The sequence below is a fragment of the Blennius ocellaris genome (genome assembly GCF_963422515.1).
Source record: "Blennius ocellaris genome assembly, chromosome: 24".
Taxonomy (NCBI): Eukaryota; Metazoa; Chordata; class Actinopteri; order Blenniiformes; family Blenniidae; genus Blennius; species Blennius ocellaris.
In genome coordinates, this window is record NC_137673.1 from 9,738,489 (window position 1) to 9,761,782 (window position 23,294).

Below are 23,294 nucleotides of genomic sequence, written 5' to 3' on the forward strand. Positions count from 1 at the left end.
AAGGAAGGTGAAAAAAATTAGGATTAATAATAATAATACTGATAATAATGACTAAAAACTATTTATATGGCACCTTTAAGAATAATGTCCACAAAATGTTTTGACAGTTTGAAAAAGTGGTCTAAAGTATTACAACACAAGTAAGTCAGTAAGTGAGTAAGTAAGTAAGTAAAATGTATATATCATCTTTCTTTTATAAAGATCGCAAGGTGCTTTACGGCACTAAAAGCAGAAAAACAAACCGCAAACCAGGTCAGTAAAAATAATTAAAAACACAAAAATAAAACAGGAGGTATAAAAATATATTTTATAATATGTTTCAGGGGTGTGTGTTTAAACAAAAAAGCCTTTTATCTTTCTTCTTTCTTTTCTTTTTCTCCTTTTTTCTTCTTTCCTACCCCCTTATCCGCTTCTTCTACCCGCCCACCAATTGTAAAGTGTCACGCACTCTTATTCTGAAGCGTCTCTCCCTGACCGGAAGCGTCCGCGCGTTGGATGACGTATTGACGCGAGCTTGACGCCAGCAGTGACAGTTGGTCCCTTCACCAGGTGAGTGGTGTTTCTCTCCTCCAACTTATCGACGCTTTTCTCCTCATTAATCGCCTCTTTAGTGATTCTTGGCGGTTCACACCGGGGTTGCGGGGGAACCGGACGGGCTCGCACGGACGCGACGGCTCTTGTCACATGAGGAGGAGGAGCAGGAAAAAAAAAGCGGCTTTAAAGGAGAAATAGGGTTGTGTTTTTTTTCTATTGACAGCTAGCTCGAGGCTAGGTAAGGTCGACGAGAGGAGAGAACCGAGAAACAACCGACTATAACGGGATGAGCGCGTCCGGGAGCGGCTCGGTTGGCAGCTGGAGGTCTTCGTTCGCGGTGCTTCGCTGAAACGGGTCCGGCTGGAGCCACGGCGGCTCAAAGTGGAGTCGCCATTTGTTCCCACCGCCTCCATGATTTGTAAATGTGTGTGTTGACAGTGGGGAACCCTGCAAGGAGAGGAGGCCCCGGTGTCCCTGCTCTCTCTCCCCCCCCCCGGGGACTGCACATGGGTTAACGCAAACAACAATAACAACAGTCCCGTCCCGCTGTCGTGACGCTAAACTCTGGAGGAGACGCAGTGGACATGAAGCCCCCGGGGAAGTGACCCGTGTCCACCTCACTGGACACCATGGCGTCCAAAGAGAGGCTGTACGAGGTCTGGATGCTCTACTGCACCAAGGTAAGACACCGAGTCCACCGCCCGCTCTCAGTCCCACCGAGCCCGCAGCGCTTCCAGGGAAACGTCCAGGGGGAGAAGTCCTGGATGGTGTGGTGGCATTTCCTCCCGGAGGGGCAACGAGCTGATTCTCTGATGCGTTTCTGTCATTGAAATCAAGTGTGAAATTAGTCTGGAAACTGGTCTGAAATCTAGTCTGAAATCGAGTGTGGATCGAGTCTGAAATCGTGTGTGAAACTAGTTGGAATCAAGTCTGAATCTAGTCTGAAATCAACAGTGAACCTCATCTGAATCTAGTCTGAAATCAAGTGTGAAAGTCATAAGAAATCTCGTCTGGGACTTGTCTGATATCAAGTGTGAAACTAGTCTGAAATCGAGTGTGGATCTAGTCTGAAATCGAGTGTGAAACTAGTCTGAAATCGAGTGTGGATCTAGTCTGAAACCGAGTGTGAAACTAGTCTGGAATCGAGTGTGAATCTAGTCTGGAATCGAGTGTCAATCTAGTCTGGAATCGAGTGTCAATCTAGTCTGGAATCGAGTGTGAATCTAGTCTGGAATCGAGTGTGAATCTAGTCTGGAATCGAGTGTGAATCTAGTCTGAATCGAGTGTGAAACTAGTCTGAATCGAGTGTGAAACTAGTCTGAATCGAGTGTGAAACTAGTCTGAATCGAGTGTGAAACTAGTCTAGAATCGAGTGTGAATCTAGTCTGAATCTAGTGTGAAACTAGTCTGAATCGAGTGTGAAACTAGTCTGAATCGAGTGTGAAACTAGTCTGAATCGTGTGTGAAACTAGTCTGAATCGAGTGTGAAACTAGTCTAGAATCGAGTGTGAATCTAGTCTAGAATCGAGTGTGAATATGGTCTGGAATCGAGTGTGAATATGGTCTGAATCTAGTGTGAAACTAGTCTGAATCTAGTGTGAAACTAGTCTGGAATCGAGTGTAAATCTAGTCTGTAATCGAGTGTGAAACCCGTGTGAATCGAGTGTGAAACCCGTGTGAATCGAGTGTGAAACCCGTGTGAATCGAGTGTGAAACCCGTGTGAATCGAGTGTGAAACCCGTGTGAATCGAGTGTGAAACCCGTGTGAATCGAGTGTGGATCTAGTCTGAAATCGAATGTGGATCTAGTCTGAAATGGGGTGTGGATCTAGTCTGAATCGAGTGTGGATCTAGTCTGAATCGAGTGTGGATCTAGTCTGAATCGAGTGTGAATCTAGTCTGGAATCGAGTGTGAATCTAGTCTGAATCGAGTGTGAATCTAGTCTGAATCGAGTGTGAAACTAGTCTGAATCGAGTGTGAAACTAGTCTGAATCGAGTGTGAAACTAGTCTGAATCGAGTGTGAAACTAGTCTGAATCGAGTGTGAAACTAGTCTAGAATCGAGTGTGAATCTAGTCTGAATCGAGTGTGAAACTAGTCTGAATCGAGTGTGAAACTAGTCTGAATCGTGTGTGAAACTAGTCTGAATCGAGTGTGAAACTAGTCTAGAATCGAGTGTGAATCTAGTCTAGAATCGAGTGTGAATATGGTCTGGAATCGAGTGTGAATATGGTCTGGAATCGAGTGTGAATATGGTCTGAATCTAGTGTGAAACTAGTCTGAATCTAGTGTGAAACTAGTCTGGAATCGAGTGTAAATCTAGTCTGTAATCGAGTGTGAAACCCGTGTGAATCGAGTGTGAAACCCGTGTGAATCGAGTGTGAAACCCGTGTGAATCGAGTGTGAAACCCGTGTGAATCGAGTGTGAAACCCGTGTGAATCGAGTGTGAAACCCGTGTGAATCGAGTGTGAAACCCATGTGAATCGAGTGTGAAACCCGTGTGAATCGAGTGTGAAACCCGTGTGAATCGAGTGTGGATCTAGTCTGAAATCGAATGTGGATCTAGTCTGAAATGGGGTGTGGATCTAGTCTGAAATGGGGTGTGGATCTAGTCTGAATCGAGTGTGGATCTAGTCTGGAATCGAGTGTGGATCTAGTCTGGAATCGAGTGTGAAACTAGTCTGGAATCGAGTGTGAATCTAGTCTGGAATCGAGTGTGAAACTAGTCTGAATCGAGTGTGAAACTAGTCTGGAATCGAGTGTGAATCTAGTCTGGAATCGAGTGTGAAACTAGTCTAGAATCGAGTGTGAAACTAGTCTAGAATCGAGTGTGAAACTAGTCTAGAATCGAGTGTGAAACTAGTCTAGGATCGAGTGTGAAACTAGTCTAGGATCAAGTGTGAATCTAGTCTAGGATCAAGTGTGAATCTGGTCTGGAATCTAGTCTGGAATCGAGTGTGAATCTAGTCTAGAATCGAGTGTGAATATGGTCTGGAATCGAGTGTGAATATGGTCTGGAATCGAGTGTGAATATGGTCTGAATCTAGTGTGAAACTAGTCTGAATCTAGTGTGAAACTAGTCTGGAATCGAGTGTAAATCTAGTCTGTAATCGAGTGTGAAACCCGTGTGAATCGAGTGTGAAACCCGTGTGAATCGAGTGTGAAACCCGTGTGAATCGAGTGTGAAACCCGTGTGAATCGAGTGTGAAACCCATGTGAATCGAGTGTGAAACCCGTGTGAATCGAGTGTGAAACCCGTGTGAATCGAGTGTGGATCTAGTCTGAAATCGAATGTGGATCTAGTCTGAAATGGGGTGTGGATCTAGTCTGAATCGAGTGTGGATCTAGTCTGAATCGAGTGTGGATCTAGTCTGGAATCGAGTGTGAAACTAGTCTGGAATCGAGTGTGAATCTAGTCTGGAATCGAGTGTGAAACTAGTCTGAATCGAGTGTGAAACTAGTCTGGAATCGAGTGTGAATCTAGTCTGGAATCGAGTGTGAAACTAGTCTAGAATCGAGTGTGAAACTAGTCTAGAATCGAGTGTGAAACTAGTCTAGAATCGAGTGTGAAACTAGTCTAGAATCGAGTGTGAAACTAGTCTAGGATCGAGTGTGAAACTAGTCTAGGATCAAGTGTGAATCTAGTCTAGGATCAAGTGTGAATCTGGTCTGGAATCTAGTCTGGAATCGAGTGTGAATCTAGTCTGGAATCGAGTGTGAATCTAGTCTGGAATCGAGTGTGAATCTAGTCTGGAATCGAGTGTGAAACTAGTCTGGAATCGAGTGTGAAACTAGTCTGGAATCGAGTGTGAAACTAGTCTGGAATCGAGTGTGAAACTAGTCTGGAATCGAGTGTGAAACTAGTCTGGAATCGAGTGTGAATCGAGTGTGAAACTAGTCTGAATTGAGTGTGAAATCTAGTTTGAATCGAGTGTGAATCTAGTCTGGAATCTAGTGTGAAACTAGTGTGAATCAAGTGTGAAATCAAGTGTGAAACTAGTTTGATTTCTTTACTGAGCTCCATAACGTTCAACGTGAGACTTGCAGACAATTGAAATATGTGCAGAATGTTGTCGAGCGTCTCAATTGTTCTGAGATGGTTTTGAAATTTGTCGTCTTTTGTTGCGCCGTCCCAACCAAAGAAAAACCTATTACCAGAGTCATGACGTGGAAATCCCATGTTTTCTTGTTAAAATATGTTTTGTTGTTTTTTTTTTGGTTAGTTTTTTTTTACTTCCGTTGAAAGTGAAAATCTGGAGTTTGAAGTTGCAGTTTTTCTTTTTAAGACGGGATACGTGACGATACCAGGGGACAACTCCTTTTAATAGGAACATCGTCATTGAACTTGGGTTTGAAAAGCTAAAAGCTGTTTGTTTTTTGGGGTTTTTTTTTTAATTGAAGAAAAGCCACGCGATGTAAATGAAGCGCCCCCGACTGGACTCGACACACACACACACACACACACACACACACACACACACACACACACACACACACACACACACACACACACACACACACACACACACACACACACACACACACACACACACACACACACACACACACACACACACACACACACACACACACACACACACACACACACACACACACACTTCTTGAATGAACAACTGCTGAGTAGAAGACGGTACGGCTCGCAGTCAGGCTGCCGGCTAGATTTAATTTGTTTGGCGATAAAGCACGCGCGGCATCCTGGCCTCCGGTCAAAACAGGCCTGAGCCAGTGCCCACGTGAGCCTGGCTACACACACACACACACACACACACACACACACACACACACACACACACACACACCTCCCTATGATAATCCCTCACTGTAACACACACACACACACACTAGTGTAAGGATGTTTCTGCTTACATCCGCCACTAACTAATCCTCTCTCCGAGGAGTTTAATACCAGCGGGACTTTCTCGACAGAGGGTTCGGTGGACAGCCTTTCCTCGCCGTGCGGTTGCGTTGGCGGAGCGTTCTGCTGCGGCGGCGGTTTCGTTACACGCTGGCGCCGAGCCAGAGTCCACCGGCCGATCGTTAAGAGACTCATTTAGAGGAGTGATCGGCTGGCATTCTCACGTGTCCAGGCTCCCTTTAATCAATTTTATTAGGGTGGGGGGGGACAAATCCAACATGGAGCTCGTTCTGGCCTTTTTTCATGCTGCTACTTCCTCTTCTCACAAGGTTATACGAGAGATTTTGACTTGTACGGATGTTTGCCGTGCACAAACGTAGCGATAGCATCTCAAACGTAGCGATAGCATCGCGATCATATAGTGTTCTTTTGCTCACACTCAGAATAAAGCAAAACGATGGTGGAGCGTCTCCAAACATCCACGCCGCAGAGCAACGTACCCCGGGTATTTAGCATGAAATAGAGGCTCATTTGTAAATCTTACAGGGTTTAACGTCTATACTAGTCATGCTAGCGGCTAGCCCCTAGCATTAGCCCGCTAGTGTGGCTTGTATAAACTATAGTCCTTTCTCAATATACGTATTTTATCCGTACTTGCATTCTGGTGTACTTGTGATACGTCGTCAGCCGGGGACCAAGTACTCATCCAATTCAAAGTACACATCTCGCTGATTATGCATAAAATACCTGGATTTTTTTCTTGCTCCGCCCACTTTATCGAGGACAGATAGAACGGGCCTGCAAGTCCATACTCCCGGGAACGGGCCTGCAGGTCCATGCTCCCGGGAACGGGCCTGCAGGTCCGTACTCCCGGGAACGGGCCTGCAAGTCCGTACTCCTGGGAACCGAACCTACAAGTCCGTACTCCCGGGAACGGGCCTGCAAGGCCGTAATCCCGAGAACGGGCCTGCAGGTCCGTACTCCCGGGAACGGGCCTGCAAGTCCGTACTCCCGGGAACGGGCCTGCAGGTCCGTACTCCCGGGAACGGGCCTGCAAGTCCGTACTCCCGGGAACGGACCTACAAGTCCATACTCCCGGGAACCGAACCTACAAGGCCGTACTCCCGGGAACCGAACCTACAAGGCCGTACTCCCGGGAACGGGCCTGCAAGGCCGTATTTCCAAGGAAATTGTTAATACTAGTCCCGTTAGCAGTTAGCCATTAGCGGTAGTCGCTAACGGTTAGCAGCTCAAATTAACAGAGGTGGTTCTATAATGTTAGCCTCCGGTGTTGGCGACAATAAAAACCTCCTGTTTTGGAGTGACGCCCCCTTGTGGTTGATTCTGGTTTAAACAAAGAGCCGAAACGAAAAGAAAAGACATCTTCACCTTCAAACTCCAGATTTTCAGAAGATTCCTTTGAGGCAGGCGGAGCTGCCGGAGCGTCTCCACACTGTGTGGAGGTTCTGTTCGATATGTTGTCGTCATGTGACCTAAACTGGCCGAGGACGGTCTGTTTGTTTACCGACTGACAGGCGATGTTGGAGCTGCTGTCTTTACAATACAAAGGCAGAACCGGCTCGTCCGGTTGGTCAGCTGATTTCTGGCCGCCTGGTCAGTTCCTCCTGCTGCAGGAGGAAGAGGAGGACTGGTGTCACTCTGTACCACAGATCTGCAACCTCCGCGGAGCTTTTACTGTATGTCATGGAAATAAATAGTATAATAATAAATAAATGGTTTGAGAAAAAAAAAAATCCAAAAGAGCAAAGTCAAAAATGGTTGAGGAAGAAAAAAAAAAGAGAAAGCCGAGAAGGAGAATGGAAGGAAGAAAGTTGAAAAAAATGAAAATTGGAAAAAAAAAAAGGATTAATAAAATGCAACTTAAAAAAGACGAATAAAATGGCGAAAGCAGGAAAATCCAAATATGTCAATTTTACATCCTTCATTATTGCAACATTGTTTTTTTCTGAGCATAGCACTATTTTACGTCTCCATGGAATGTAGTGGAAACGGTCTTTTGGCCCTATAAAGGTTTCTACATTCCCCCCACTGTTGGCTCTCCGCCGTCTGGACAGAGTCGCAGCGGGGGGATCAGCGATCACATGACCCGCTGCGGGAGTTTTTACTCTACTGCCATACTGACCAGTGGCTGTGGTGTGAGGAAAAGGTTCTGAGTGAACGTGTCTGCCTGCGGCCCGGCGGAGGGCTGGCGCCCCGTCACACGGCGGCTTTAACGCCGTTACGTAACCAGAGATCCTCCCGGCCGGCCCGTCATTGGCCGGTGGAGGGACGGCGTCCAGTGACTCGCCGCCGCCACTTGTTTGGCGGCAACAACAACATGCTGCTTCACTGCAGCGAGTCGGGAGGGGGGGGGGGGGGGGGGTGTCTGCTCTGTCTCTCTCTTTCTCTTGCTCTCTCGCTCCCTGTCTCTCTCTCTGTCTTGCTTTCTCTCTCTTTCTGGCTCTCTCTCTTCTTGTCTCTCTTTCTCTGTCTTTCTCGCTCTCTCGCTCTCTCTCTCTGTTTCTCTCTCTGTCTCGCTCTCTTTCGGTCTCTCTCTCTTCTTGTTTCTCTTTCTCTCGCTTTCTCTCTATCTCTTACTCTCTCTCTCTCTCTCTGTCTTTCTCTCTGTCTCTCTCCATCTCTTTATCTCTCTGTCTCTTGCTCTCTTTCTGTCTCTCTCTTCTTGTCTCTCTTTCTCTCGCTTTCTCTCTCTCTTGCTCTCTCTCTCTCTGTCTTTCTCTCTGTCTCTCTCCATCTCTTTATCTCTCTGTCTCTTGCTCTCTTTCTGTCTCTCTCTTCTTGTCTCTCTTTCTCTCGCTTTCTCTCTCTCTTGCTCTCTCTCTCTCTGTCTTTCTCTCTGTCTCTCTCCATCTCTTTATCTCTCTGTCTCTCGCTCTCTTTCTGTCTCTCTCTTCTTGTCTCTCTTTCTCTCGCTTTCTCTCTATCTCTCTCTGCCTCTGTTTCTGTCTCTCTCTGTCTCTTTCTCTGCTTTTTGCTTTCTCTGTCTTACTCTCTTTTTCTCTCTCTCACTTTCTCTGTCACACCCACACACACACCCACAGGGAAAGTGGAGGCTTTAATAGACTTCTCCGTTCTGCTCTTAAAGCCTTTGTGTGGTGCAGAAAAGCCGTTTTAATTCCCAGCATGCCTCAGCAGCCGGAGGCCGCAGTCCTCCTTCACCCTCCAGCGGGTTTGGAGTGGAGGAGCTTTCTCCCTCCCCGTCGCCGTGTGGATCCAGATTGTTCCCCGAGCTATGTATATCCCTGGAATAACGGTGACGTGAGCGCCGTGTGGCTTTAGCCCCGCCCCCCCCCCCCAGGAGCTATAAATACACCTCCGTCAGGCGGCGGCGCAGACGGGGTTGAGACGTTGGCGGGTGAGACCGCAGGGAGGTGACCGCCGGTCCTTGCCGTCACCGCATGGCGGCTCAACATGACGGAATCCGCCGGACGCCATGCGAGCCGCTCCCGCCACCTGTGTGTGTGTGTGTGTGTGTGTGTGTGTGTGTGTGTGTGTGTGTGTGTGTGTGTGTGTGTGTGTGTGTGTGTGTGTGTGTGTGTGTGTGTGTGTGTGTGTGTGTGTGTGTGTGTGTGTGTGTGTGTGTGTGTGTGTGTGTGTGTGTGTGTGTGTGTGTGTGTGTGTGTGTGTGAGAACAGAGGGTGTGTCCTGCCACTGTCCAAACCCTCAATGGGCGTCTGCCGAAAAGAGGATGTTCTAATTTCCACGTGGCCTCTCCCAGTCACATCTCTGTCTCTTTCTTTATTCTTTGTCCCTGTCCTCTCTCTCTCTCTGTCGCTGTCTCTGTCTCTCTCTTTCTTTATTCTGTGTCCCTGTCCTCTCTCTCTCTGTCTCTCTCTTTCTTCTTTGTCCTTGCCCTCTCTCTCTCTCTGTCGCTGTCTCTGTCTCTGTCTCTCTCTTTCTTTATTCTTTGTCCCTGTCTCTCTCTCTCTCTCTCTCTCTCTCTCTGTCTCTGTCTCTCTCTTTCTTTCTTCTTTGTCCCTGTCCTCTCTCTCTCTCTCTCTCTCTCTCTCTCTCTCTCTCTCTCTGTCTCTCTCTTCTTTCTTCTTTGTCCCTGTCCTCTCTCTCTCTGTCGCTGTCTCTGTCTCTGTCTCTCTCTTTCTTTATTCTTTGTCCCTGTCCTCTCTCTCTCTCTGTCTCTCTCTCTCTTTCTTTCTTCTTTGTCCCTGTCTCTCTCTCTCTCTCTCTCTCTGTCGCTGTCTCTGTCTCTGTCTCTCTCTTTCTTTATTCTTTGTCCCTGTCCTCCCTCTCTCTCTCCCCCTCTCTCTCTCTCTCTCTGTCTCTGTCTTTCTTTATTCTTTGTCCCTGTCCTCTCTCTCGCTCTCTCACACTGATGACCTCATAGCACCAAGCTGCTTCCTGCTGGGTTCCTCTGACACGCACACAGAAGCCTCTCTCCCCCCCCCCCCCCCCCCCCCCAGATGTCACTGCAATCCTGAGAAAACTCTCCTCTCTCTCTAGATGTAATCCTCTTCCTCTCCTCCTCACACGCTCCGCTGCCAGTTGTTCCCCGTGTTGCGTCACTGCATGTTTTCCAGGTCGTAACACGGAGCCACAGCTTCACCGGAACGTTTTGGGCCATACGATTGTAATCTGCCCTCCTCCTCGACCCACATCTCTGTCTGTGACGGGCGGCAGCAGGTGATTATGAGGAATTACACGCTGCGCTGGGCGTCTCCACGCCCTGTGGTGAACAAGCCCTTTCTGTCATTTGCTCCACTCCGACAGAGAGCGACGGAGCTGGATTAGACGTTAGTAACTTTTAACGGCAGGAAGATCAGGTGAAAAGAGAAAAAGAAAAAACCAACACATTAAAGCCACAAGCAGGGTTAAACGGTTCCTCGCGCTGGAGCGTGGTGCACGCCGGGGCGCGATGGAAATGTGGGGCCGGATGGCAAACGCAAATCTCCCGGAGGGGATTGGAGCAAAGTGAACGGCCGTAAAAACAAACCTGTAGATCCGTTGATTAGAGTCTGAAGGTCACGTGCGTGATGACATCAGCGTGTTTGCAATCATGACCAAGTAGTAAACGGTGGCACCTAGTCGCTCTCTCGCTCTCCGGGCGGCGTTCCAGGAATTCAGGAAATGCGGCACGGCCCGTCTTCCACGCCCGGCAGGTGCTTGGTGCCGGAGCCTCCAGTCGTCCCTGTTCTCCTGGTTCACGCCGCGTGTTTCCAGCAATAAAAACTGTCGCCTTGAGCGCCGTCGTCGTCAGTTTGGATTAGAGAGATCGTTTGTAGCCCGTCGTCAGTCAAACTGAGGGACAAAACGGGTGTTTTCTCCTTTTCTTTTTTTTTTCCCCCACTGGAGCTGCAAAACATTAATGATCTGAAAATTAAAAAAAAAAACCAGATAAGGTTGCTTATTCCCCGTTATTCATTTCTTTTTTCCTTATTCTTTCTTCCCCTCATCTTTTTTTCCATTTTTCCTCTTCATTTTTGTTTCTTTCAATTGTCTTTTTTTCTTTTCTTTTTTCAATTTTCCTTTTTATTTAGTTTTTTGTTTTTCCCTTTTCTTTCTTGTCAATGTTTTTAATACACTTTTTTTTCCTTTTCATTTTTCATTTCCCAAAAGCTATTTTTGATTTCGCCGTCTTACTTTATTTATCCATCTTTGAACCCGTGGATTGCAAATAAGATAAACCCCAAACAAATGTTTCTTGACATGACCTATAGCGAGAGCTTCATGGAGCTGAAGAGCCACACGGGGCTCCAGACCCCTGAACCACGTGAAGGTCCTCCTCAGCTTTCATCTCTATATTTCTATTAAGACGTATATATATATTTGTCCTTGTTTCTTCCCCAGAGGGATCCGGACTACTTGAAGCTCTGGCTGGAGATCTTCATCAGCTCCCACGAGCGATGCCTCGACGTGGATTTCGAGAAGCCGCCTTCGAGGTAACGCCTCCGCCTTTTCTGTATTTTCAAAAGCAACATTTTAAAAGACAAACGTTACGTATGACGGTGAAATGACCAAAATAGAAATGTAAAAAAATGTGACATGTAACATTAGATGAAATAATTAATAAGTGATACATTTTCCAAATGGCAAAGAAATCATAAACGCACTAACAAGAGAACAAAAGTGATTTTGACAATTGATTATAAATAATTCCCTGCATGTATAGAAAGCCAGACTGTGGCTTTAGTTTGTTTTCAGTCACTAACATTGATTCATGCTGAGAATTAAACTTATTTTGAAAAACAAAAGTAACGATTTAAGGTGACATCTCCAGTCCAGCCCTAAAGTTACAAATAAGGACAGAATCTCTCCTTTAGCTCTTTATTTTATTGTATTTATTTTTTATTTTATCTTATCTTATTTTATCTTATTTTAATTTAATTTAATTTTTGTTTTAGTTAGTTATAGTTTTTATTTATTTATCTATTTTAGTTATTTATTTAATTTAGTAAATTTTTCCATTTTTTTTTTTCATTTATAACTCTATAACTTAATTTATTTATTTTTTTAAACTTTATTTACTTTAAAGTTTTTATTTATTTTTTATTCTTTTTTAAAGGACAGAATCTCTCCTTTAGCTCTTTATTTTATTTTGTTTTGTTTTGTTTAGTTTTATTTTATTTTTTAGTTAGTTAGTTAGTTTTTATTTATTTATCTATTTTAGTTATTTATTTAGTTTAGTAAATTTTTTCCTCCACAATTCATTGTATTTGTAATTTTAGCGTCTAAAACTGAAAGTCACGCGGCCCGTGCACTGGATGTGATGACGGCCGACATTCGATTGGTTCAAAGCTTCAGGAGGGAGAAGCTGTGAGAGGAAGCGGACAGGCCATTTGGAATAATTAAATGAGGATTGATGTACAAACTATAATTAAGAGTCGGTGATTCAGATATTCCTCTTGGGCCTTCAGACAAGCAGGCACTTTATTGTCGTTGGCAATTTCTATTCATTGTGATATAAAAAAAAAAAAAATGTGCCAAGATTATATTCCTAGATTTAGAAATGGCGGCCATCTTTAAAGCAGTTATCAGCGCTCAAAGGACGTCTCAGGGTTTCCGAAGCGAGCGTCCCGTGTGGCGTTTCCGTGAGAGAACCCGTGGCACGCGAGTGAATTTCTCCACGTCTCCAGGCCCGAGGAGATCCCCCCGGTGCTGACGCTCCTCCCGGACAACATCCTGCAGGTCCTGCGCCACCAGCTGCTGCAGTGCGTCCAGAAGGCGTCGGACGGCCTGGAGGCGGAGCAGCAGAACCTGGCGCTGCTGCTGCTCAAGTTCCTCATCGTCGTCTGCAGGTCGGCCCGACGCGGGACGCCAGGAGGATTGTGGGGGAAGGAAACCGGGAAAAACCCAAACTGTGTGTTTTCTTAAAGGAACCTGTCCAACGTGGAGGAGATCGGCACCTGCTCCTACATCAATCACATCATCACCATGACGACGCTCTACATCCAGCAGGTCCGACTCCGCCCCCTTTTGCACAAACTCCGCTTCTCTCACTGTCCCACCAGAATAAAAGCTCACACTTTATCAAGATCATTATGTGCTAAACGTACATTCATGTTTCATGGCTACAATTTAGGATTGTTTTATAGGGTTTTGTTTTTTTTTGGCAATTTTAGCAGCACATTTTTAGCTCAGCGAGTTTAGTTTTTATTCTATTGTTGACTGTTTCACATATTTTGCTTTTTTCTCTTGTCAAATGATTTTTTTTAACCAATTTTAGCCATTTTTAGTCTTTTTTATAATAGTAGTTTCAGCGTTTTTCAACATTTGAACTTTTTTCTTCCATTGTTGACCTTTTTTTTTTTTTTAATCTACTTATTATTACTCTTACTGTAAATACTTTTGGTCCTTGGGGTTCTTGATAGTCATTGTATATAAGATACCTCTATTCTTACCTACTGAGTGTCCTTAAGAGCAGAATGTAACAAGTACATTTCTCCACTGTGAGATCAATAAAGGCTTATCTTATCTTATTTCAAAAATGTTCTTATTTTCTTTTTTTAGCCAATCCTCCTGACATTTTTTTGTGGTTTTAACAAATTTTGCCGTTTTTAGTCTTGTTTTTGATAGTAATTTGAGACGTTTTGTCCATTTTAGCACAGTCTTTTAAAAAATAACCCACGCATGCAATTAAAAAAAAAAAAAAAGTCAAAACTCTTCAGAGAGACAAAACGGAGGAACTTAAAGAGCCACAAGCTCTTATCAGTCTCTCACTCGCTCTTCTCTGTGCCGGATGTAGCTGAAGAGTAAGACCAAAGAGAAGGAGATGGTGGACCAGAGTCAGGCCGAGGAGTTCGTCCGTCACGCGCTGGCGTTCTGCGAGAGCCTCTACGACCCGTACCGCAACTGGAGGCGTCGGACCTGCGGGTGAGCGGCCCGTCACCCCGTCACCCCGACACCCCGTCACCTCCAGCACCTCCAGCCATCTCACGTGCGTTCTGGTTTCCTCTCAGGGAGCAGCTGGGCGCCGTGGAGAGGAGCCGGCAGAAGTACAAGGCGGCGCCGCTCACCGTCGAGTTTGTCCCTTTCTTTTACCGTAAGTTTTTACTCGTTCGGGAAGTAATCCTCACTTCTCTTCCTCCTCCTCCTCCTCCGGGTCCCGGGGTGTGTGGCATATCGGAGGATAAGGAATTGAAAACGGAACGTTTGATCATCAGTTGGATTCAAACTCGCGAAAAATACGAAAAATAAACGTTTGACCTTTTTCGTGATCTTGATTCGATCCTAAACTTTAACGGAACCGTCCTTGGATGATGATAAATTCCAGTTCGTTTGTAAATACATCGACTTCGGTGTGACCGATTTGGGGAAACTGCGGATTGGAAATGAGTGGTTTCAGTCTACTGGTGTAATTCTCCATGCAGAAGTGAGACCTTTTATGGGAAGTGGATTTTCAATATTGATTCTGCTGATTCACTATATTACATGCAATTAAGCTTTAAACAACTGTATTCATAACGGAAATATTTCAACTGAAACCTTTTATCTTAACTTTTAGCCACTTTAGCAATGTTGGCAATTAGCATTAGCAACATTAGCACGCCAAGCTGTAGCTATAATATAAATGCTCTTAAACATCTAATAAACACGTTGACTTATAAGCGCTTGAAGAAATCACCGGTATGTGTCAGTTGTGCATCTATTAAATATGCCCCCCCCCCCCCCCCCCCCCCTGGAAACAGCTGCCGACATAGTTCCACGTGGCCTCTGAGCGTAGGAATCTGAACATTTCATGGTGTGAAAAATGAACAAGGCGGTGGCAAAGACGTTGAATACTCTCTTTGTGTTCCCTGGTCAATGAGCGCTAACTTGAACAGGCGCGGTCGGAGCAATTCCAGCGTTTGTGGTTAAAGATACCAACCCAAGGCCCGACCGAGATTGGCCAAGAGCATCTTCTTCTTTTTTTCTTTTTGCTGTTCGTGAGCCTTGTTTCTAGAGTAAGAGACTTGCCGGGAGATGTGTTGACAGACGGGTTAATGGATGACTGGTGACCCCCGAGGTCGCGGTCTGTTTGTCCAATCTTATCAGGATTTCAAACGTTAAAGCTGTCTGTGTCTGATTGTACTCGCCTCTTGTTTGGAGATGTTACCGGGGTGGGGGGAGGGGTAATTCCAGAAAAGGACGTGGGTAGTTTCATTGAGAGAGCTCAGGGATTCCCCCCTCATCTCGGGGTCAACGTACTCTTGAGCAGGGGGGCCCACACTTTCTCAGCCTGCGAGCTACTTAATAAACGACCAAATCAAAGTGATGTACCCACTACAAAAATGCAAATGTATATTTATTTTCAAATATATTGAGGATTCTTGATATGTATATATGATCGACTGGCAGACGAGACAAACGCACTTCGAAAATGACATCGTGAAAAAAAAGTCCACCTCCCATTCCTCGTGAAAGTGACACGTCTTCGTCTTCTCACTTGGTCCGGCTCCCTCCCACTCATTTTTTGGGGGGGGCTTCAAATTTGCGGTAGCTCGCTGACGTTGTTTGCGCATGTGCGGTGACCTGAAGGTCAGAAAAATTCAGCCGTCACCTGACGCTGCATTCGATTGTACTCGTAATTTGGAAAGGTAAATTAGTTTCATTACACCAGCGTCTATTTTTTTTTTTCTAATGTCATGCGATCTACTATTACTACCTTTGCGATCGACTGGTAGATCGCGATCGACTGGTAGATCGCGATCGATGTATTGAGCACCCCTGCTCTTGAGTTTTCACGCAAACCCCGCTTTCTGGAGTGTACTGATGTATCGTTTGCGTCTCGACGCCAGAGTGCTTTCCAGGAGAGCGAGCACCTGAAGGAGAGTCTGAAATGCTGCCTGCTGCATCTGTTCGGCGCCATCGTGGCCGGAGACCAGGTTGAGCGCGAAGCGACGGTGGGGGGGGGGGGGGGGGGGGGACGACCACCGCGTCTGCCCCGCCTCCCGACTCACTCCCCTCTCCCGCCACAGAGGAACTCGCTCCTCGCCATCTCGCCGGCCACCATGGAGGTGCTGATGCGCGTGCTGGCCGACTGCTCCACCGGCGGCTGCCCGTCGGACGAGGGCGAGGACTGGGACAGCGAGGCGCCGGACCGCAGGCGCTGCTCACGCTGGGCTGCCTGCGGGAGGTGGTGCAGCGCCTGCTGGCGTCCAGCTCCGACCAGCGGCAGGTGGAGATCGCCTCGGTGCTGGAGAACTACTTCAAGGTGCTGAACTCGGACCCGGCGGCGGTGGTGGCCGCCCGGCAGCAGCAGCAGCAGCAGCAGCAGGCCAAGGGGGCGGGCGGCCGCGCTGGGCCGGCGCTGGGAGAGCCGCTCGTGGCGCTGCAGGTTCACATGCTGGGTTCGTTTCAAAGGCATTTTCTTTCTTTCATCCTGACTTTTTTTCTTTTATTTCCATTTTTTCCCTTTCATTTCTCTTTCCCATTTCATCCTAACTTTTTTCTTTTATTTCCATTTTTTCCCTTTCATTTCTCTTCCCCTTTTCATCCTGACTTTTTTCTTTTATTTCCATTTTTTCCTTTCATTTCTCTTCCCCTTTTCATCCTGACTTTTTTCTCTCTTTTTTGCCTTTTTATCCATTTCTTTTCCCTTTTTTTTCCTCCTTTTTCTTTGCTTTTTTCTTTTATTCCCATTTTTTTCCCATTGTTTCTTTTATCTCAAATTTTTACTTGTCTCCTTTTTTCCAAAATTTTGACTTTCTATTTTTTTTCCATTCCTATATCCCTTTATCTTAATTTTTTTTCTTTCTTTTCCTTTTTCCCCTTTTATCCTATTTTACCCTTTCATTTTTTTTCTCTTTTTTCTTTCTTTTTTCTGCAATTTAATAATTTTATTTTGACCCCCCCCTTTGTTTGTTTGTTTTTATTTCGTTTCTTTTGTATAGTTTCTGTTGTTTTGTCCTTTTTTAGCCATTCCAGCTATTATGGCTGTTTTTAGCTTTTACCTTGTTTAGATGGAGTTTATTGAAAACCAGTGTGGAATGCAACTCAAATAAAATGAACAGCAGAATATTTATTCCTGTTACACATGGTGAAAGCTGCATATTGACCCATTTTGAAGCAATCTGAAATGTTGCGTTTGTCCCTTGCAGACACGATCCGGGACATGCTCCTGTGTTCAGACAGGCCAGTGCTTCAAGCCATCTTCCTGAACAGTAACTGCTTTGAGCATCTGATACGACTGCTGCAGAACAGCAAGGTAACCAGTGCTGGATAATCCTCTCACCCACCTCTGAACTCGGGGCTCTGCAGCCTCCCCCGTCTCTCTCACTTTCCACCAGAACACATCCTCCTGGAGCCACACAACACCTTCAGTCATCAAAGATCATATCAAGTTATTTAGGTGCTAAATTCATGATGATTCATGACTACAATTAATTCCTTTTTTTTAGCTTTTGGAGCAGACATTAACTGATTCGGCCAGTTTGGTTGTTTTTAACATTTGACCACTTTTTTGCGCCATGTTAGCCATTTTCTTAGTTTAGTTTGGATGTTTTGTCCATTTTTAACATTTTGGTTTATTGTCACTTTACCCAGTCTTTTTTGTTTTGCTTTTTAAAGCCAATTATCCAAACACTTTTTTCTGGTTTTGACAATTTTCAGGAGTTTGCAGTGTTTTTAATAGTACGTTTTGCACTTTTAGCCATTTTAACATTTTGTTCCATTGTTTGCTGTTTCATATATTTTGGATTTGTCTTTTTTTTTTTCTTTTTTCTTTTTTAAGCCAATCGTCCAATTTTAGCAGTTTGTCTTTTTTTTTTATAGTAATTTTCTCAGTAAAATTATTTTTAACTAGCAATTTTAGCAGTATTTTTCTAATATTTTTATCAGTCTTTAATCTTTTTCTTAATAGTAATCTTAGCAGTTTTTAGTCTTTTTTTAAAATAGTAATCTTAGCGGTTTTTAGTCTTTTTTAAAATAGTAATCTTAGCAATTTTTTGTCTTTTTTTTAAAATAGTAATTTTACCAGTTTTTTTATCTTTTTTTTTATAGAAATTTTAGCCATTCAATATTTATTTAATAGTAATTTTTTTTGGTTTTTAGTCTAATAGCTTAATGGTAATTTTAGCAGGTTTTTTTTGTCTTTTTTTTATTTTAAAACAAAATGTTCCCATTTTAGCCATTTTTGCACTTTCTTTTTAAGAGAATTAGGCCGATGAGCAACTAAAATTAGAAAAGATAATAATAGGATGTAAATTGTTCCACATGTAATTTTCCAGAGGCTTCAGGGAGCCAACAGCGAGGAGCTCCGCAGGTTGCGGACTCCCGTCCTTACTGAGAAACCAGACTTTCCTCCACATGTGCTTTTCTGTCCTGGAGCATTTTGCCCACCTTTTGCATGTTTGCTCCCCCACAGCAAACGGCCACCGCGCACCGCCGACGGCGACGGCTTCTTTAACCTCTCACCCTCTCCTCCACTTACAGCATCTCTCCTCTTCCACTCCCTCCTTCCTCCTCCTCCTCCTCGCACCACCCCCTCCCCCCCCCCCCCTGTCTTCATCTACTTTGTCATGTTGTGTGTCAGCTGGTTACCGCTCGCTGCACGGCGGCAGACAAGGACCAGAAAGATTTAACCAACAACAGGTTACTGACAGGAGAGAGGGACACTCAGGTACCGGCCAGAAAAGCCCCCCCCTCCCTCCCTCCCTCACCTCACCTCACCCCCCCCACCCCCCATCCCATCCTGCCACATCTGCTGCTGCCGCCTCCACCACCACCCCCCCTCACCTCGCCACACTCCACAGCAAGACCAATAAATGCAGACGGCTTGAGCCTTAAGAGCTTCACAAACCTCCAACCTTGAATTCACCAACCTGCACCCGTTGCGTGACGCCGTACAGTCGAGTCTGGACGCCTTGCTGTGGAGTGACTTGCACCTCCATCCCTACGTTGTTCTGCCGGGCGCCACTGGAACGTCGTCACCGCGGCCTGGTTTGTTGGTCGGTGCTCAGAGTCCAGGGGGTCACGGTGACCTGGACTCTGACTGCGGTCTGAGTCCCCCCCCCTCCCCCCCCCCTTTTCTTTTTTTCTCATTTCTTTTTTTCAAATTTTTTATGTTCTCGTTCTAATTTTTTTCTTTTTTCCTACTTTGTTTCTCTTAGTTTTTTTCCTTTTTTTCTCTTGTCTTTTTGTGTTTTTTTTCCCTTTTTTTCTTTTTCCTTGCATTCATTTCTTTTTTACTTTATCTGTTTGGTCTTTTTCTTTCCTTTTTTGTCTTTTTTCTCATTTCTTTTTTTTCACACTTTTTATGTTCTCGTTCTAATTTTCTTTTCTTTTTTCCTTTTTCCTACTTTTTTTTTTCCTTTTTTTCTCGTCTTTTTTCCCCCTTGCATTCATTTCTTTTTTCCTTTATCTGTTTTTTCTTTTTCTTTCCTCTTTTGTCTTTTTTCTTTATTTTCCTTTTTTTTGTCCTTTTTTCCACCTTTTTCTCAGTTTCTTTTCTTTTCCTTTATTCCATTTGTATTTTTGTTTTCATTTCTCTTTTTCATCTTATCCTTTATCTCCCCCCCTTTTCTTTTTTTCCAATTTTTTATGTTGTCGTTCTAATATTTTTTCTTTTTTCCTACTTTGTTTTTCTGAGTTTTTTCTCTTGTCTTTTTGTGTTTTGTTTTTCCCTTTTTTCTTTTTCCTTGCATTCATTTCTTTTTGACTTTATCTGTTTTTTCTTTTTATTTCCTTTTTTGTCTTTTCTCTTTTTTCTTTCTTTTACTTTCTTTTTCTCAGTTTTATTCCCTTTATATTTTTGTTTTCATTTCTCTTTTTCCTGTTTTTCATCTTATCCTTTCCCCCCCCCTCCCGTCTTCCTGCCAAGGTCTCTCTCCAGCCGGTCCGAGCCTCAGAGAGTAAAAGCTCCAGGTTGAGCGGGACGGAGCTGGACGGAGACGTCTTTCTGTGTTTTGTTTTTTTCCTCCCCGGTTGCATGTCGCGTGTGTTTTTGTGCCTCGGCGGGAGATAAGGTCCTATTTTAAATTGTTTTCCTGCGCCGCAGCCTCTTGATCCGGAGCGACTCGGAGCAGAAAGACAAACCACCGGCGGTGATTTGAATCCTTGAATCCTTTCTCACGGATTGAGAATCCGTCCCTATGGCATCTCCTCCATCTTCTCCTCCTGTCCTTCCTAATGTGCTGCATGTGGTTTTTGTTAGGGCCTGAAAATCGTTGATCACTCCACTGTCACCAACCTTGTGGCTTTTTTGAACGGTCTGCATGCTTCTGTTTTGTTTAGTTTTTTTGCGAATAACATCCATCTGGAGTAAAAGGAGATTTCGCTTGTTGTTTAATCGTGTGTGTTACTAAACCAGAGGTCTGCAACCTTCGTAAACAAGACATTTTTGTGATTTTTCACCCCAAATCAAATTTGTTTAGAGGCGGAAAGCACATTTAACCGTTAAAATGAGGCCAACACAGCTTCTAAAGTTTTGATTTATAAGCATAAACTCAATCTTGTGTTTGCATTTATGAAGTTTTAGTTTCAATTCGGGATGGTGAAGATTTCATGATTATGTTTCAGCTAATTTTAGAAATTTCATCCTTTTTCAGTATTTAAAAAAAACCTTTTTTTTTTTGATATTCCTATTTTTGGACCAAAGTTTAAAACTTTTCAGTATTTTTTCCTTGCATAATTTTGACACGTAAGCTGTTTTTACATTCCGGCTCTTTTTAAGTAATTCAGTGTGTTTTTTTCCTAATTTCTAATATTTCTTTCTGTTAGATATCCTTGTCATTTTAGTTTTTTTTTTTTTTTTTTTTTTAAAGCAATTTATAAGTTTTTTCCTTATTTCTTTTAGCTATGTACCCCATTTCAGTTCTACCTTTTTTAAGCCCTGATTAGACAAGAGTTAAATGTCATTCTGAAAATGACTTTGTGCATCACTGAAATGAAAACAAGATGAAATGTCTATTTCGGTAGAGTTTTGTAAAAGGGTCAGGAGGAGCCAAAAGAGCCACAGGTTGCAGACCCCTGGACTAAAAGTAGGAACTGTACCAAGAGACTGACGGCGGCATTTTATCTTTCAGGTGTTTCAAGGGCGACTCGACTCCCTCGCCGTAGCAACCATCAAAGCCCTGACGACAGTGATGCACAAATCGCCCGCTGCAAAGGTGAAGCTCGATCTAAATATATTGATATACGAATACGATCTGGATAAAAACACGTAAAGCAATGGCCAATATCGGACGAAAATGATGTAAAAAAAATTAAATAAATGGGACCCAGCTATAAAGCTTGAGGTACACCACAAACATGTAGGCTGGCTAATTGTATTTCCAGCTGTTTTGTATCTGATTTTAGTGGTTTCTTCCAATTTTTGAAAATTTATTCGAGCATTTTTGAGACATTTTAGCCGTTTTAACAATTGCTTAATTTAAAAGTAGTTTGCATGTTTCTTTTCCTTTTCTAAGCTTTTTGACTGAAAAATGAAAAATGACTGTCACCTAAATAGAATAAAAATAGTAGCACTAGTTATACGATAATAAAACATGGAGAGAGAACAGAGTATAAAAAAATGGCCAGTCGCAATCAAAAATGACCTTGTTTAAAAAACAAAACTAAATGTGGCCCAGATATAAACCTTGAGGTACACCACAAACATGTAGGGTGGTTAATTGTATTTTCAGCTGTTTTGTACCTGATTTTAGTGGTTTCTTCCAATTTTTTACATTTTTTTCGAGCATTTTTGAGACAGTTTATTCACATTTTAGCCGTTTTAACAATTGTGGCTATTTTTAAAAGCAGTTTCTTTTCCTTTTCTTTTCCTTTTTGACTGCAAAATGACTGTCGCCTAAATAGAATAAAAATAGTAGTACTAGTTATACGATAATAAAGCATGGAGAGAGAACAGAGTGTAAAACAATGGCTAATCGCAATCCAAAAATGACCTTGTTTAAAAAAACAAAACTAAATGGGACCCAGATATAAACCTTGAGGTACACCACAAACCAGTGATGGAGCAGGTTCTTCCTCACCGTTCCACGTCTGTTTTTCTGCCTTGCGCAGGAGGTTTTTAAGGAGCGGATCGGTTACAACCACCTGTACGAAGTTCTCATCTCTCTCGGCCAGCCGTCCAGGCATCTCCTCAAAGAGCTGATGAACATGGTAGGAGATGATTTGTTTTTCTAAATTATTCAGGTTTTATCCACGTTCCACACGACGACTACTTGACTGTGTGTGTGTGCGTGTGTCCAGGCGGTGGAGGGCGAGCACACCTCCGTGGGCCTCCTGGGCATCAGTAACGTGGAGCCCCTGCTCCTCCTGGCCCAGTGGCTCCCCGAGCTGGACTCGTCAGAGCTGCAGCTCTTCACCGCCGACTGGCTCCGCCGCCTCAGCTGCCTGAACCGGCAGACCAGGGCCACCTGCGTCAACGCGGCCATGGTGATGCGCGCCCTGGCCGCTCTGGAGCGCCACCAGCGGCTGCACCGGGCCTGCGCCGAGAGCCTGTTTGGCCTCGTGGGCTCGCTGGGGTCCCAGTCCCTGAGCGCCCGCGAGCTGTTGGGACTCCTGCGTCTCCTCAGGCCTCCGGAGTCCAGCCAGGCCCACCCCTACGTGGGCCCCGCTCTCAAAGCCCTCCTGGCGATGGTGCGGAAACAGGGCCTGGAGAGCGCCATGCAGTACTTCGACCTGTCGCCCAGCATGGCCGGGATCGTGGTCCCGACGGTGCAGCGATGGCCCGGCTCGGCCTTCAGCTTCCTGGCCTGGTTGTCCCTGGACCAGGACCAGCTGGGTCCGCTCAGCAAGGACAAGAGGAAGCAGCTCTACAGGTGCGATCGGACCACCATTTCTTAAAGCAGTGTTTTTCAACCAGTGTGCCAATCTAGTCAGGTGTGCCGTGGGAAATTATCCAATGTCACATTTTTTCTAAAAAAACATTTGCTCTCACAGCCGCTGTCAGCTGTGAGAGCAGTGTGCAGAGTAATCATGTATTAATACTGTGGCGAGCGCCACGGAAGAATTGCTCTGAGTCGAGATTATTTTCTGCCAGCTGATCACCAGAGGCTTTTATTATGACATGAACACACGCAACCGGAACTTCATAACAGGATGACACTCCACACAACACATTTCTCACTCATGGTTGCACACCAACATCCAACAAAGCAAACCAAACTAGACGAAATAATTAACTATCTGAACCGAGGAACAAAAACACAACACAAGCACAAATCGACACACGCAACAACCCCAACAATAACCCTCCATAACCTCCGGCAACACATGAACTCCCATCATGCCTACAATACTCTTCACCACTAGAGGGCAGCACAGAACTTTGCCGGTGAAATGTAAAGTGACAGACGTCAGTGTGGTTAATCTCCACCTCCTGCTACCACCTTGTATCAAAGTACTGTGTCAGTGACAGTGATGGAGAAGTTTTTGAAAAGGAAGAATGTGAACCAGGATCTCAGCTCTTCATCCATCAGGTCCAGGT

General features: G+C 44.7%; 1 protein-coding gene across 1 annotated transcript in view; it reads left to right on the plus strand.

Annotated features, from left to right (window-relative positions):
* The first annotated feature begins 982 nt into the window (after positions 1-982).
* Positions 983-23,294, plus strand: part of nbeal1 (neurobeachin-like 1) — a 49,862-nt gene continuing 27,550 nt past the window's right edge. The window contains 15 exon segments of the mRNA XM_080519782.1: positions 983-1,214; positions 11,234-11,325; positions 12,520-12,681; positions 12,760-12,841; positions 13,629-13,756; positions 13,843-13,939; positions 15,676-15,747; positions 15,841-15,964; positions 15,967-16,150; positions 16,152-16,183; positions 16,186-16,212; positions 16,963-17,069; positions 20,887-20,970; positions 21,866-21,964; positions 22,055-22,626. Of these exon segments, the coding sequence (XP_080375908.1) occupies positions 1,164-1,214; positions 11,234-11,325; positions 12,520-12,681; positions 12,760-12,841; positions 13,629-13,756; positions 13,843-13,939; positions 15,676-15,747; positions 15,841-15,964; positions 15,967-16,150; positions 16,152-16,183; positions 16,186-16,212; positions 16,963-17,069; positions 20,887-20,970; positions 21,866-21,964; positions 22,055-22,626 (1,913 nt within the window). The 5' untranslated portion in view covers positions 983-1,163.